This window comes from Sciurus carolinensis, chromosome 4, assembly GCF_902686445.1.
Source record: "Sciurus carolinensis chromosome 4, mSciCar1.2, whole genome shotgun sequence".
Taxonomy (NCBI): Eukaryota; Metazoa; Chordata; class Mammalia; order Rodentia; family Sciuridae; genus Sciurus; species Sciurus carolinensis.
This window is the reverse complement of record NC_062216.1, coordinates 86,324,082-86,340,644: the sequence shown is the minus strand read 5'-3', so window position 1 is coordinate 86,340,644 and position 16,563 is coordinate 86,324,082. Positions and strand designations below refer to the sequence as shown.

The 16,563-nt window shown below is 34.5% G+C and overlaps 1 protein-coding gene across 1 annotated transcript in view; it reads right to left on the bottom strand.

Annotated features, from left to right (window-relative positions):
* Plekha5 (pleckstrin homology domain containing A5) overlaps positions 1 to 16,563 on the bottom strand; it is a 261,754-nt gene that overhangs the window by 41,025 nt on the left and 204,166 nt on the right. Inside the window, 5 exon segments of the mRNA XM_047550136.1 lie at positions 3,168 to 3,317; positions 3,442 to 3,522; positions 5,414 to 5,476; positions 5,976 to 6,011; positions 12,002 to 12,082. Of these exon segments, the coding sequence (XP_047406092.1) occupies positions 3,168 to 3,317; positions 3,442 to 3,522; positions 5,414 to 5,476; positions 5,976 to 6,011; positions 12,002 to 12,082 (411 nt within the window).

The window sequence follows — 16,563 nt, the reverse complement described above, 5'->3', positions numbered from 1 at the left end:
GGCTTTGAACTCCTGATTCTCCTGCCTTAGTTTCCTGAGTCACTGGGATTACAGGTATGTACCACTGTGTCCAGCCCCAGGCTGATCTTGAATTTGGGATCCTCCCATCTCAGCCTCTGTTGCTAGGATTACAGGGGCACACCACTATACCTAGCCTTTTTTCTTTCTGTTTGGATCTAGAATACCCTCCAAAGTCTTGTGTGGAAGGCTTGGTAACAAGTGCTACAATGTTTACAAGTGGAATTGTGGGGAAGTGATTGGGTCATGAGGGATCTCACCTCATCAATGGCTTAATCTGTTGATAGCTGAATGGACTACTGGAAACTACAGGCAGTAGGGAATGGTTGGAAGAAGTAAGTCCCTGGAATTGTGCACTGGAAGGGTATATACTGTCCTTAGACTCCTCCTCCTTCCCTCCCTGTTTCCTGACTGCCATGAGGTGAGCAGCTTTCTATCACTGCACTCTTCTGCCATGATGTAGAATGCTCTAAGTAGAGCAAAACAGGCAATTCTGGTGAGAGCTCACAAGACCAAAATGCCAACAGGGATGGGGATGGCATTCATGAGGTGGTTATCAGAGGAAAATGTAGATTAGATTGGGAAATGGACCTGAGGTCACTCATGTTACATTCTATCAAAGACCTTGGCCACATTTTGCCTATGTCCTGAGAATTTATGAGGCTGAATTTAAAAATGATAAGACAAATTAATCTGGTGGAGGAAATTTCAAAGAAGCACAGCATTCAGTGAGTGGCATGGATATTGCTAGCAGTTTTACTATGAGAAACTGGAGCAAAAAACACAGATAAAGAATTTAAAAACTGCAGCTTGGCCAGAAAAGTGCATATGAAGTTGGGGGCCAAGGAAGGGTGCTTTAGGAGTTTACAGTTCCAAAAGAGATGCTAAGTATTTGTAGACAATGGGGAAAATGGTGGTGGCTAGGATGTTGCTTGCCCAAGTTCAGCATCATAGGCACTTAGAAGCCCCTGCAGCCCTGCCATTATCCAGCATCTGATGGTGCTGGTTCTGCAGGAATGCAGAATGCTAAAGTTAAGGGACTATGGAAGCTTCTACTAAGATTTCAAAGGAAGGACTGGGAGGCTAAAGTACAGTGGGGTCTGTGTCCTTGAGGGCTGCCCTTTCCCTGAGAAGATGATGTGTGAAGATATAAAGGTGAAGTGAAAGTTGGAATGGAGACCCCAGGAATTAAGAATTAGAGATTGTCTGCTAAGAAAAGCTGCTGACTGCAGAAAGGGTCAGGCTAAAAGCGCATGTGCACCACAACCAGCAAAGTCAAAGGGGCAGGACTGCTCAAACCCTTTGTAAACGACATTTCACAGACAAGTGTCCTTGATAGTCTATGCAGAGTTAGGGAACCAAGTCCAGCAGGGTTTTGGTCTTGCTTTGGCACCATCCCTTCTTTCTATGCCTCTATTCCTCCCTTTTGGAATGGGAAACTTACTTTGTGCCACTATAAATTGAATATATGGAACTTGCTTTTGATTTTTAACAGGAGCTCACTGCCGGGAGTTAACCTTGAGTCTCAGAGGAGACTTTGAATTTGGACATTTGGGCAATGTTAAAACTGTTAGACTATGGAACTCTAGGAAGTAAACTACATGAATTTTGTACAGTGAGATGGAAATGAGATTCTGGGGACCAGGGGCAGAATGTTATGGTTTGGATGATGGTACCCCGAAGCTAATGTATTGAGGCAAGAATATTCAGAGGTGAAATGATTAGATATTGGGAGCTGTGACCTAATCATTCCATTCTAGTTTGAATGAACTGACTGGGTGGTTAACCGTAGGTGGGGCATGACTAGAGGTGGTGGGTCACCTGGTGGGGACATGTCTGGGAAAGGTTCATCTTCCCTGTGACCTCCTCATCTCTTTCTTTGCTTTCTGACCCCATCATAAGTTGGGCAGTTCTCCTCCATGGGGTCTTTCTCCCATGGTATTCTGCCTCACTCGGGCCTAGAGTCATGGGGTCAGCCTTTATGGACTGAGACCTTTGAAATTGCAAGCCCCAAATAAACTTTTGTTCTTGCTGGGTATTTTGGTCAGAGCAATGAAAAAGCTAACTAAAAATGATTATCTCTGGGATTGGTTCTTTTTTTTTGCAGTGCTGGGGATTGAACCCAGGGCCTTGTGCTTGCAAGGCAAGCACTCTACCAACTGAGCTATCTCCCCAGCCCTTGGGATTGGTTCTTAAAAAACAAAAACAACAAAACAATAACAACAAAAAACCTCAATAAAAACAAAAACCAAATGCCCCTTCCCACCAAGTCAAATGTCAAACAATGCTTTTAATATTAATTTAGGATTTACAATGGAAGCCATGTAGAAATTCTGATGCCTTACAAGGAAAAAACCCTCTTAGATGAACTATACTGTGACCTTATTAAAAGGTCAGTTGCTCCTCTACATAGCCCATGGAAGGCACAAAGGTGGTTAGTAGATTTCAATAAGAAGATATCTTCTGTTAAAAATTCTGCAAAAGGCTGCTTGGGTAGGTAGGCTAGCTATGATTAGAGATGATCACATCATAGGATATAAAGTGGATTGCTTAAACTTATAACATTCAATTTATAAACTAAATTTACAAACACATAGGATTTTGTAATCCCAAGAGACTCTCCTAAAGTCCTAAGACTAAGGTTAATGAATCTATGTTATTTTTGTGACTCAAACTTATCATCTAAACTTAGATAATACTGTGGCTATGAAAAGGTAATTTTGATGCTTTCTTACAACCTTTTCACAGGAGATTTTTGTTAAAATGGCTTTAATTTTATTTTTAAATGAAATGGGTGGGTGAGTTCAATTACCACCTTCTGGACATTATCCTAAATCCCCTAAAATTCACAATGTATTTTTTTCTTCATGCAATAAATTTTAACTTATTTAAGACTGTTTTTGGTTGCATAATATGTAAAAAAGAGGAGTACTTCTCTGTAAAACACACATTTCATTAAGAATAAAATGTCTACAGAAATAAAGGTCATTCTTTATGTTCCTAAACATAATTAATATTGAGAAATTAATGTTTCTTGTTTTAATAATAAAAAGCAATCCTAAAGACAGCACAACTAAATAACAAAGCAAAGAAAAAAAAGAACTGATTTATATTTCAGTGACTTCTACTAGGAAAAAAAATCTACTTACGGCAGTGGCTCGAGAGAGTTCTCGACATGTACTAAGCAGTCCATTTTGCAAATCATCCCTCTGTAATACCACTGTCTGAATAGCTGCTGGGTTATCAGCATTCATTTCTATCTCTTGGCTGGCTGACAGCAAGGCTTGTTCAAGTGTGTACTAATATAATAAAAAGAATCACACTTAATATTCTGCATCATTGAATGTTTTTTTATTCATTACTATCTTGAAAATAATCATATAAAATAACATCATTTGTAGATAATAAACAAAATCGTCTTACTTTTTCCTTGTGGAGTTGCTGAAGTTTCTCTTCCAGTGCATGTACCACTTTATCTTGTTCACATAATCGGCTTAACTTGGCCTGAGTTGTAAGAGATATCTTTTGTTACAGTAATTTAAAAATGTTTCATGTAATTAATTGGAGGTAGGCACCCATTTAAAGCAGTCATGAAATGCCAGATCAGGTTAATTTTCTTTTAATAAGTACGACTGAAATTAAAATACAGCTTATAAAATAGAATAATATTTTGGGTATGGTGGCACATGCCTGTAATTTCAGCAACTAGAAGGCTGAGATAGGAGGATCATAAGTTCAAGTCTAGTCTGGGCAACTTTGGGAGACTCTGTCTCAAAATAAAAAATATAAGAAATGAAATTCACTGGTAAAGTACCCCTGGGTTAAATCCCCAATATGATAAAAAAACAAACCACGTAAAGTAAACAAGTATTTCAGTCATACTAAACTTAAATATTTCTCTTTCCTTCCTTCCACAGTACTGTGGATTGAAGTTATGAGGACTTTACCATTGAGCTACATCCACAGCCCTTTTATTTATTTTTTTTATTTTGAGAAAGGAACTCCTCAATTGTTGAGGATAGCCTTGAATTTTTTATCCTCCTAAGTAGCTAGGGTTACAGGTGTGCACCACAGTGACTGTCTAATTTACATATATCAAAATATCTTTGATAATCAAGCAGTCTATGATTGTAACTCTGATTCTAACTCTCTCCCACTACAATCTGATCTATAGGGTAAGGGACATATGCAGTTCTTTTTATTTTATTTTTTTAATTTTTTAGTTGTCAATGGAATTTTATTTTATTTATTATGTGGTTGCTGAGAATTGAACACAGTGCCTCACATATGCTGGGTAAGCACTTTATCAATGGGCAACCACTCCAGCCCTGCAGTTCTTAAACATAATAATAAAAATAAAAATAGTTTATGAAGAAAAATCACTTTTAATAGTTAGAATGCATTTTTTTGGGAGGGCAGGGATACAACACAGGGCCTTAGGCATGCTATGGATGTACTCTACCACTGAGCTACAACTCCAGTTTTTTTCTTTTTGCGGTACTGGGGATTGAACTCAGGACCTTCTGCTTGCAAGGCAAGCACTCTACCAACTGAGCTATCTCCCCAGTGCCATCTCCAGTTTATCCCAAACCCTTCTTTTTTAGTTTTTATTATAAGAAAGGGTCTTGTTAAGTTGTTCAGGCTGGTCTTCAACATATGATCCCTCCTGCCTCAGCCTCCTGAGTTGCTGAGTTTATAGGCATTGCACCACCATACCCTGTAGTTTTAATCTTTTCAATTAATTTGTACCCTACTTTATAATTTATAATAATATGAGAAAGTACTCTAACTTCAACAGTACAATAAATCAATTCTCCTAATGTCTCAAAACAAATCTGGACAATCAGGAAATATAGCTTGAAGTTTATAGCATAATGACAAGAAATTTGATATTTTATCTTTTTTGTCATTTACCTATTAAAATAACTACCTTATCTTTATTAGACAAGACTCAAGCTACACCAAATGAAAGGTATTAAAATGACAAGGAGATAAACTCAATGGAATCAGGAGAAGTAAGGAAAAATTACATGGCAAATTAGTGATCTAGATTATGATTTAACAGAGCCAAAATATAATTTAAAAAGGAAAAGCAACAGAACGTCCAGAGGTTAATACTTTCTCTAGAAGTCTCTAGTCTTCCATACCTGTGTTTCTTTAAAAAAAAAAAATCAGTAATAATTTGTAAACATTTTTGTTTAAGTGATGATTAATGTGTTCAACTACTGGGGTAGTGAGCAATAATGTAAGTGCAAAAGAGAAAAAACACTAATTGATTTGATGTTATTTTGAAGACATGGGAGGAAGAGGTTTTGTGTCATGCTTATTTCCAATAATAAGATAATATTTGGCAGAGATATGACAGAGCACCAATATATAACATACTAATACTTACATCGATATCTACTTCTTCAGGTCTGTATTTGTATAATGTGCCTCTACATTCATCTTGTGACAGCTGTTAAGAAAAAATGTCATAAACCAAAACTTAAAAATCATATATAAAAATATATTTAGTCCATAACTAATACCTTATATTTAAATTAAATATATAACAATTTGACAAAAGTAGGATTTTAATGATTCTTATACTTTTATAAGTTTAATTCAAACACCAGACTATTACAACAGTAGAAAAAATACTTAACAGAATGATGCTAACTTAAGTTTGTCAAACAATCAACTGGTCAAAAAAAATTAATACAGCACCTTACATTTTTCATTTTCAAGACAAACATAATTTTAATGAAAAATTGACAAATATAATCATATCAACTGTATCAAATCAAATATTCAAATCAGGCATAGTAAAACAGTCAAAACCATCCTTCACAGAATACACATAATCACACAGCGTATGTGTACTGTACACTCAATGCCAACACATCTGAGTACAACTTTAGCAACAAAACCTTTAACATATTGTATACATATACATAATATATAAGCACACATACACAATATAGACTTATCTTGTTCTTCTGTCTTAAGAACTAAAAGATAATGGAGGAAAAGGATGGGTTTAATTGAAGACAAAATTAAGATCTCATAATACTGAAAGTGTATGTTACAACAGTGGAAATCAAATTTTAAAAAAAAGCTTATATGTATTGACTGACACCATTTGTATTATTATATTACAAGAAACTATTATTTAGTTTATTTAAACATCCTTTCTTCTGCTTCTTCTAAATATCTTTTGGTAACACAAATCCTCATTTATGATTGTGCTTATCAAGATTTTAATATTCTTCTCAGACAATTACACCAGAAATCACAAGATACCCTCTGTAGGCAATATTTCACTATCTTTCTTGCCTTTTTGAATTTATATTGACAGATAGTAATAAAAACATAGTAGGAAAAATTTAACTGGGGCTCACTTTTTCTCAAGAGGGTGATAGGAATAATATGACCCAAGTATGATCTAGTTTGAAAAATAAATTTTGTGTATACATATATATGCATCAGAATGTATAAAAAACAATATAAGTTCCCTCTGTAAAAATCTTCTTCATAGTTACATCTTTAAAAGTAGGCATACTTTAAACAGAAGATAACTGAATGGTTCCAGAATGTGGGGATCAAAGGTAAAAAAATATAATCATTCCAAACAGAATAAATTCTGGATTTACGTGTTTCATTTCAAGACATTACTTTCACATACCTCATGCAAATGAACCTGTGACTATTTAAGGATATGCACAGTGATTGTTAAAGCACAAAACTTCCATAGAAAAGAACATTACATGAAAAATGAATTTAACGGCAAAAATGAAAACTATTTTAAATAAATATCATCCAATAATGTCCTGAAAAGTGTCAATTGTCATTCTAAATTAAAGCACCTAGTCTCAAGAAAATAATTTATACCTTTACCTAAAAAAAATTAATAAGAAATAAGTTTAAATTAATGATAAAAAGTGAGGTGGCCAAAATTACATTTTTTATATTAATAAGAAATTAAAGATTAAAGACCTTAAATTTTATGATGTCCTCATATATTGTTAATATTTAAAGTTAAGTGTTAAACAGCTTTACTCAACTATGGAATTTGAAAATAACAAATGGACAATGCTACCTCTAGGTTAAAATATGAATTGTAATCTATATCCCAGGGTGAAAAGAAAAAAAACACTATTAAAATGGAAACATTACTTTGTAGTAAGTAGTATTTAGGAAACTGTTTACTTTTCTTTTCTATAGTGCTAGGGATTCAATCCAGGGCATCACACATGCTAGGCAGGTGCTCAACCACTGAGCTATATTCATAGTATTTTATATTTTGAGACAGGATTTCACTAAGTTGTCCAGGTTGGCCTCAAACTTGTAGTCTTCCTGCCTCAGACTCCAGGGTAGATGGGATTACAAGTGCAAACCACCATGCCCAGCTTGGTATAGTATTTTTATTTAGGGAATCCTACTGCAGATTCATTTTCTTATCAGTTGGCAAGTAATTAAAAAAAGTCTGCTGTACATTTAAAACTTTTGAGTGAAATGTTCCTATAGCCATGTAAATACATTACACAGATTACAAATTTTCTTATATCTCTATTTTTAGTACTAATTGAAATTTTCCTTCTCCTTTTCATTAATTTATTTCATAAAGGTATTTTTTAGATACCAACTAAATAAGTTCTTAAACCAATCAACCTTCAACTACATAGTTTTTACAGGTCAGAAGTAAAGCATAAGAAAATAAGATCATCCCTTAAAAAATTAACTTTTGTCAGGCATGGTGGCATGGAAGTTTGTAACACCAGCTACTCTGGAGGCTCAGGCAGGAGGATTGAAAGTTTGAGGCCAGTCTCAGGAACATAGCAAGACCCTGCCTCAAAACAAACAAAAAATCTTTTAAATATGGTCTGTGTTCCATTCCTGATAATACTTACCCTTTCCTTAAGAAAAGATGGGGTATAATATGTGAAACAAACAACCAAATTTTCCTCAATACAAAATTTTTTTTCTACCAATAAGAGAAATATAAATTTCATGAGTATCCTGATTAATATTTCTCTTAAGTTTTGCATATTTGAGTTATGATGTTTTATAATTTTTCTTTTGCTGTGCTGGGGTTGAACCTAGGGTCTTAAACATACCAGGCAAGTACTGAGCTATACTCCCAGCCCTGTTTTATCATATTTCAAAGTTGTCTTTGGTAAGAAAAAAAGGTCTGGTTTGAGTACACTATTTAAAGTGCCTTAGAAGCATTAGACAAGCAAATGAAAAAAAGAGGGGGAGGCTACATAGTAATTATATAATTCTGAATAGTATGCAAATTTCTTTCAAATTTGAAAAGTGGGCCAGGTGTGCTGGTGCATGCATGTAATCTCAGTAACTCAGGAGCTGCTACAAAAGGACTGCAAGGTCAAGGGCAGCCTCAGCAACTCAAGACAGTACTGTAGTGAGACTCTGTCTCAAAATAAAATACTAAAAAGGGCTAGGGATGAAGTTCAGTGATAAAATATCCCTGGGTTCAATCTCCAGTACTGGGGAACAGGGTGGATATACCATGTATAGAGTTTATTGACTCTATCAGGGTATGACAAGGCAGAATCTTGTCATAACAAAATATTTAAATATTTATTTAGCATTTTTCTTTCTTTCTTTCTTTCTTTTTTTCCTTTTTTTTGCTGTTCTGGGGCTCAAACTCAGGGTTCTATGCATGCTAAGCAGATGCTCTAACATGAAATTATATTATTCTAAGCCCTTCCAATGTATGTATCTTTAAAAACTGGCTTGTCATTAAGTTCAAACAAAATTGTTTATGTCAATTAAAATTCAACTTTCTTCAATATCCCTCATGTGTGTAAAATACACACACACACACACAGAGTATATGAATCAGTATAAGAATATATACACAAACTCCCAAAAAGGATTCTCTGGAAAATATTTTTAAATTAAATTTGATAAAATTAGGCATTTACTCACTAAGGCTAAAAAATGTTTATAGGACTAAGGTCTTTGCTGATATGTCTATATCTTTTAGAACAATTATTCATCAGAGGAGCAACTTCTTGATATTAGTCATGTTATAAAGATAAGGATAGAAAAAGCTAACTAGGACAAGTAGTAGAATGATTGATAAATGCAGAGGATTTTTTCAACTTGATGCTGCATTCAACTGAACTATATCCCCAGCCCTTAAGTCCTTTTTATTTGACTAATTTAAAGAAAATTACTGCCTATGTAACTTTTCAGTATCTTCCTAAGGAGAAAATGAGAACACAAAGGTCTTTCTGAGGAAAAAACTGAGTGGTATGAGATTTGGAAAACAGACTATAAAATATATTTCCACAGTATTTACAATTAAGTATCAGGAAACTATCATTGTAGGACTGAGGCTGTAGCTCAGTTAAGAGTGCTTGCCTTGAATGTGCAAGGCACTTGGGTTGGATCCTCTGCACTACATAAAAATAATATATTGTGTCCATCTACACCTAAAAAAATATTATAAACCAACAACAACATTGTGATGCAATCTCAGAGCAGCAAATTATAAAAGTAATATGTAACTTTCATGAAGATTTTTTAGGACAAGGTAAAAGTGACAAGGAAAATTTGGAGGAAAAAATAGGATCTAATTTCAATTTGTGCAAATTTATGAACAGAGATTAAGAAATGTGTCATTTTTCTCCATTAAAGATGCCCTGCAATAAATATGTCATTTTACTAGTTGCTGATTAAAAATAACAGCCTGCAGAGTTCCTAGCCTTGACAGTTAACACAGATTTCCTGGTAAGGGGTTGATCAGTCATGCCTAAGAATGGCTACAGATCTAAGACATTTGGGTCTTCTTGTTTTCTGCTATTCTAGGTTTTTTCCTTCCAAGTATTAATATGAACATAAGCATTTATACACCCACTGCTCTTTCAGTATTCAAGGTTTGTGATGCTTTCAGATGTCTCAGACACCTCCATATTTTTGAAAAACTCCATATTAAAACTTTTAGTGCAGTGGAGTAACTTAAATTATCAATGACTTCTGCATTATCAACCCTGAACATTAATAAATACAAAAAAGAAAAAAGAAACCAAGCCAAACAAAATCCAAGCTTTTTGTTCTTTTCTAAAATATGCAAAATGTGAATATGAAAATACTACCTATTGGGCTGGAAATGTAGTAGCTCAGCAGTAGAACACTTGCCTACCATGTGCTAGGTCCTGCGTTTGATCCCCAGCACAGTAAAAAAAAAAATTACCTATTTAAAAAAATGCTTTTGATAATATGTTAATTTAATGCTAAAATATATCATTTTAAAGAATGCACTGGCCAACGTCTATAATTCCAGTGACTTGGGACACTGAGGCAGGAGGGTCAGATTTGAGGTCAACCTTAGCAACTTAGTGAGTGCCTAAGTTGCCTGTTTTTTTAATTTTTATTTTTGGTACCAGGGATGGAACCTGGGGGGCACTTAACCACTAGCCACATTTGCAGCCCTTTTCTGTATTTTTATTTAGAGACAGGGTCTCACTGAGTTGCTTAGGGCTTTGCTAAGTTGCTGAGGCTAGCTTTGAACTTACAATCCTCCTGCCACAGCCTCCCAAGCCGCTGGGATTACAGGCATGTGCCAATGTGTCTGGCTCTATTTTCATTCTTAAAAAAATAAAAATTAAAAAAAAAATCATGAAACAGGCTGGGGATGTAGCTCAGTGGTAGAGCACCCCTGGGTTCATTCCTTAGAACCATCAAAAGCAAGCAAACAACCCCATGCATAAACACACACATATGTATACAACTAGCAGCTTTGGGTTCTGAGAATGATCATCAATTTCACAAAAAGTGCTAAGGTTCTCAGTGTGGTGCTTTAAAATGAAGCATAGAGGTTCCATAATCATCTTTTTCTTTTTTGAAAAGTAAAGCTGTTTAACTTTAAATATTTAATATTTCATTTATTTATTTCAAAAATAAAGACTTTTCAATCATAATATGTGGTTTAAATATTTTGAAACTTGGCTCAAAAATAGAAGTCACCCTCTCAACAACAGTACCAATCTCCCAGTTATAAGGCACCATGATGTAGACCCAAAGACAGAACCAAACCAGAGGTCTTTAAAACTAGCATGAGCTCGAATGATTCTTTTACTAGGTGCTTTTAGATATTTAAATAAAAATTATATTCATTTTTCATGTTAGTTAATTTTCTTCTTCTGTATGATTTTCAAGTATTGTTAACAGGTCATAGGCCAGAGTAATTTGAGGGTGCTGAAGTGGAAGAAGCTGATGTTGTGAAACACATGGGTAGGAACATTTAGACCATGAAATACAAAAACAAAACAAAACCAAAAAACCCCCCAAAAACCCAAAAAACTAGATAGAAATGTGTATGACATTTTTTTGCAGATCTGCAGATTATCAAGGTTCCTAAATTAAAGCCAGCTAACTCCATGACACATATTTTGAGTCAGAGAAAAGAAATGGGGTAAGATATGATTATTCTGATGACTGTGTAAGAATGATTGATAATACAGGGAGAAGACACCCCCAATATATTAAGAAATGGCTGTCTTTAGGTTTTACCCCATCTAGCACAGATACTAGATTTAAATACCTTCCATACAAATGCACTAAAACACTGGCGCAAGGGAGGTTTTGGGGGCTGCCTTTGAAAGGAAACAATTCTATAAAGCATTTTCCCTAAAAATCAGTTGTGATGCCTTCAGTTAGTAAAAATATGGAAATCTAGTAAAAGTTTTGCAAATGTACTGCAGACCTCCAAGTACATATCAATCAAATACTCTACACAAAAACTTTAGGAAGACGGCACACTTAATATTCAACAGCAAAATGTTCAGCAAAGCCATGCTAAGAATACTGCAGCATCCTGAAAAGCATGGATGAAGTGTGGTTTCCCAAATAAACATAAGAAATAAAATAAGAAAAACACTGATGTTATGAGTAAATCTGAGGATAAACCAAAACTGTCACTGAAGTATTTTGCAGATGACAAAGCAGTATCATTCACTGTCCAAGACCTTACTTGCTGGTACAGTTGTGGTCTTAGCGCCGAGTTCTCAATCATTGTGTGAACCATGGTGATAATAGGTTCATTTTCTTTCATCTATTTCAAATCAGGAGGAGCATACAGCAAACATCAGTTTACAGCATAGCTAGATTTGAAAGACGACACTGTAAATATATCCTCTACTTTAGTATCTTCCTAAGAGTGCAGTTGTTTACATTTTACCCCATGATTGTACAGACTTAATTTATACAACAATTTCAAACAAGTATTAAATGCTATAAAATTATAGTTATAGAGAAGTTGAGTAATTGCGACATTGCCGTAATCAGATTTTACTTTTTAAACATAACCACTAGAATCAATTAATAAATATTCTTACATAGAATAGATGATAAAGCATCATAATTCAAAGGACAATCTAAATGGTGACAACCTATGAACTTAGGAGATAAATGTTATCATTTGATTTAATTCAGTAATAAAGCTGAGATGATGTTTAGTTCTTTATAAGGTTTATCATAAAAAATTTGGTTCTTTACAGGCATTAAAAATTTTGTAATAAAATACTCAACCTATCTTGTCACTTAGATAATTTCAATTAAAAATTAATCTTGATAGACATTTATATATACTCTTGGATCTTCTCACTGTATAATGCCATATGTAGAATTATTCCAGGACAGGTAAACTAAAACTTACTTAGCAAAGACTTAATAAATCTCCTTAGCCCCTAAAAAGGGAGGATGAAACCATGTTTCACATTTCCAGCTGTGTTGTACTTAACTACTGTCTCTATAAAAGTACTTGTTTTAGGAATTCTATTTGAGAGTTAAAGCATTCAAAAGAATATAGTCATGATATTATAGAGTAAAAGGTTAAGAAAATTTTTAGCATTTTTAAGCAGACAGGTCTGGTGTTTAAAGTTGTAACTTGGGACGTTCAGTTGATCTAATTTTTGTTTGCCATGTAACACAAAACTATCATGGTTGGCTAATGCTACTTTAATGATTTAGCTGTTTATAACAAAAAGTTTACTAGACTGAAGACACAAATGTATAATGTAAGGAAAAATTGAATCTTGAAAACTCTTACCCCCAGTCAATTTTATTTTTACCCTAGTTGATAATGTTTCATGCAACAGAATTTGGGTGTCAAATTAGAAACAGGTTTAACTAACATTTTAGTGACAAACAATAAAACATGTACCTTTTAACAATATCTCAACTAAAAGTTCACCCAGGCTAAATCATTATTTTTATTTTTGAAACTCTGGGGATTGAACTCAGGGGTAGACTATCACCAAGTTACATTCTTAGTACTTTTAAATTTTAACTTGAAAATAGGGTTTCACTAAAGTGCCCAGGCTGGCTTCAAACTCACAATACTCCTACCTCAGCCTCCTGAGTTGATGGGATTATAGGCATGTGTCACCATGCCTGACAATTATCATTTTAAAATCCATGTATGCACAACTCACCTTTCTGGGGTAAAGTATTAAAAAAAAAAAAAAAAAAAAAAAGAACAACTTCACTGAAGAATAAATTCCAATTTTAGTTGTATATGCCAATGACTGAAAAAAATGCATGCCCATGTAACTACTATCACAATGAGAATAAAGATTATTTACATCTACCCAAAAAGTTTCCTCATGTCCCATTACCACTAATCTCCATTCAGTGATTTCTCCCAGATAACTACCAATCTGATTTCTATAACCACGAAATCAATTTTACCTGATGAACTAATTAATTAAATTTTAAGATATTTGGAACCAGACATCAGATTAAACCAAAAACTCTTAATTTCCCCCTCTGTGCTACCCAATAAGGAACTAGGGCATTTAAATACGAGCAACATTACTATATGGTACCAGATGAAGTTTTACATTGTTGTAAGGTAATTAACAAATAGATGATTACAGAATAAATTACTTTTAGGAGAAAAAAATTTCTATCATACAAATTCAATATGTTCATTTTTGTGGTACTGGGCACTGAATCCAGGGCTATGAGTACACAAGGAAAGAAGATTTCTTTATATTTTAAAGTGCCCTCTATGTCTTATAAGGGAATGTTAGCTATTTTATTATAATAAAATATTGAACTTTAAAAAAATACTGAAATTGGAATAAAGGTGGCTGTTTACATTTTATCCCATGATTGTACAGATTAAATTCATATGAACAATTTCAAATAGAAATTAACCTTGCTGTACTTCCAAGGTTATAAAAAAAGCTTACTAATTATAACACTGCTATAAGTAGATTTAGATTTTTTTGGCTTATGCAACACATGCTTAAATAATCTCTATCCATTTTAGTATTTAGTTCTAATTTTCAAAGCAATTTCATCAGTAATTTCTATTATCAAACTCAATGATTATGATGGGGAGGTGTTAGGAGCATGCATGTTTCAGAAATAATGAAGATCTGAATATATCCCAATGTAAAGGATACTAAAGGTCAAACCAAAACTGCTGCCGTGTATTGGAAATCCGGTAAAATGGGATGTCTTGTCAAATGGCTAGGTCTGTTGATGTGGCTCACACCTTATTTAGTGGAATACTTTGAGAGGGTAAATATGTATGCATATTTGGGGATTCCACATTTATGATTTTGAAATGCCTCTGTATAAATTATTAAAGGATTAATTAAATATTTCATAACCAAGGTTTCTTTGTAAGAAGAAAGTGACTCAGGTACAGAAAAGCTAAAAGCAAAAATAACATTTAAAGGGTACAAACTAGCCCGGTGTGGTGGTGAATGACTGTAATCCCACTGATTCAGCAGGCTGAGGCAGGAGGATTACATGTTACAAGAGGCCAGTCTTGGCAACTTAATGAGACACTCAAAATAGAAAATAAAAAAGGCAGTGGGTGTAGCCCAGTGGTAAGGCACCCTTAGTTTCCATTCCCAGTCATCCCCCAAATATATTTATATGAACTGCAGAGTGTCTCAGAGATGACTTTTGGAGGGAACTGTTTTTCATTATGAAAAATTTTAAACATATATTAAAAATTCTATAGTATTCAAATTAGAAGGCATCTTTGGAAACTGACAAACTTAATACAAAAAAGAAAGGAAGCCAGGTAAATTGGCACATGCCTGCAATCTCACCTAATCTGTAATCCCATCCTCTCAGGAGGCTGAGACAGCAAGCTTGCAAGTTTGAAGCAAGACTAGGTAATTCAGCAAGACCTTGTCTCAAAATAAAGAGGGCTGGGATTGTGATTCAGTGCTTGCCTAGCATGTGTAAGGCCCTGGGTTCAATCCCTAGTACTACAAAACAATAAATAAATACAAGAAATGAAAAATGTTATCCCATTATTTTGAATTGTGGTATTATGGATGATTTGCATATCTTCCTTTATACTTCTCTACATTTCCTAAATTTTATACACTGAGCAGCTTTTAATTTTGTTTCTTGCTTTTTTTTGTGGTACTGGGGATTGAACCCAGGGACTGTCACATGCTAGGCAAGTGCTTTACCACTGAAATACATCCCTATCCCTTTTTATTTTATCTTGAGAGAGGGTCTTGCAAAGTTGGCCTCAAACTTGTGATCCTACTGCCTCAGCCTTGTGAGTAGGTGGGAATATAGGCCTGTGCCACTGCATCTGGGTCAGATATTGCTTTCTAATAAAAAAAAAAGCTACTAAAAAGTTCAGGATAGGGGCTGGGACTGTAGCTCTGTAGCAAAGTGCTTGCCTACCACTCGTGAGGCACTGGGTTCCATACCTAGTACCACATAAAAGTAAACAAATAAAGGCATGCCATGTTCAAGGCTGGGAGTTAAAGTAGAAGAAACCTATTGGAGTCCTCTAGTGCAGTGAACTTCCATTTAAAAAGGTCTGATCTAGTGTATTGTTCACACTATATCTTTACTCTGTATCTATGTTGAAAATTTACTGGGGGAAGTATCAAGTAGTTTAAAAAATATGCTATTTAAAGCATTTATAAATACATATGACTATCTTGTGTTACTTCTTTTCCTTCTTATTACTGGCTGCTTCTGACATAAAGTTCAAGTTTATTTAGACTAGTGGTCCTTAACCCATAGTGGAATCACTTGGGGAACTTTAGAAGAAAACAGACACCTTGATTCTAGGATAATCCCAATGTGCAACTTGAGAAATTCTGATGTAGACAGTACTATTGAATCATCAAGGTGACGGGCTATGCTCATAGTTTTAAAGTCAGTCAAATGTAATCTGATAACAATGAGTGTTCTTCAGTTCATATGATCTTTGGAATTCCATTTAAATTCAAGTTGGAGAGATGAAACAAGATGGAAAGGAAAAAGCAATGCAGTCATTTCAGAATCCTCTTGTGCACCATTCTGACTTAACCAAGGGCTCTTAGGATGACTGTGTAGTTGGTTTTAAGAATGATTAGGGGCTGTAAAGGGTTCTATATATGGTAGCTTTCTCTATACATGTGCCATGAAACAGCTGAAACCAACTAGCACATTAATCAGGACCCCACTGGCAGGAAGTTTGGTACCCTATTAAACAATTCCAGTCATCTGACTGGAACCTTCACTCTCATCATATTTAATGAATTAGAAATAATAGAACTG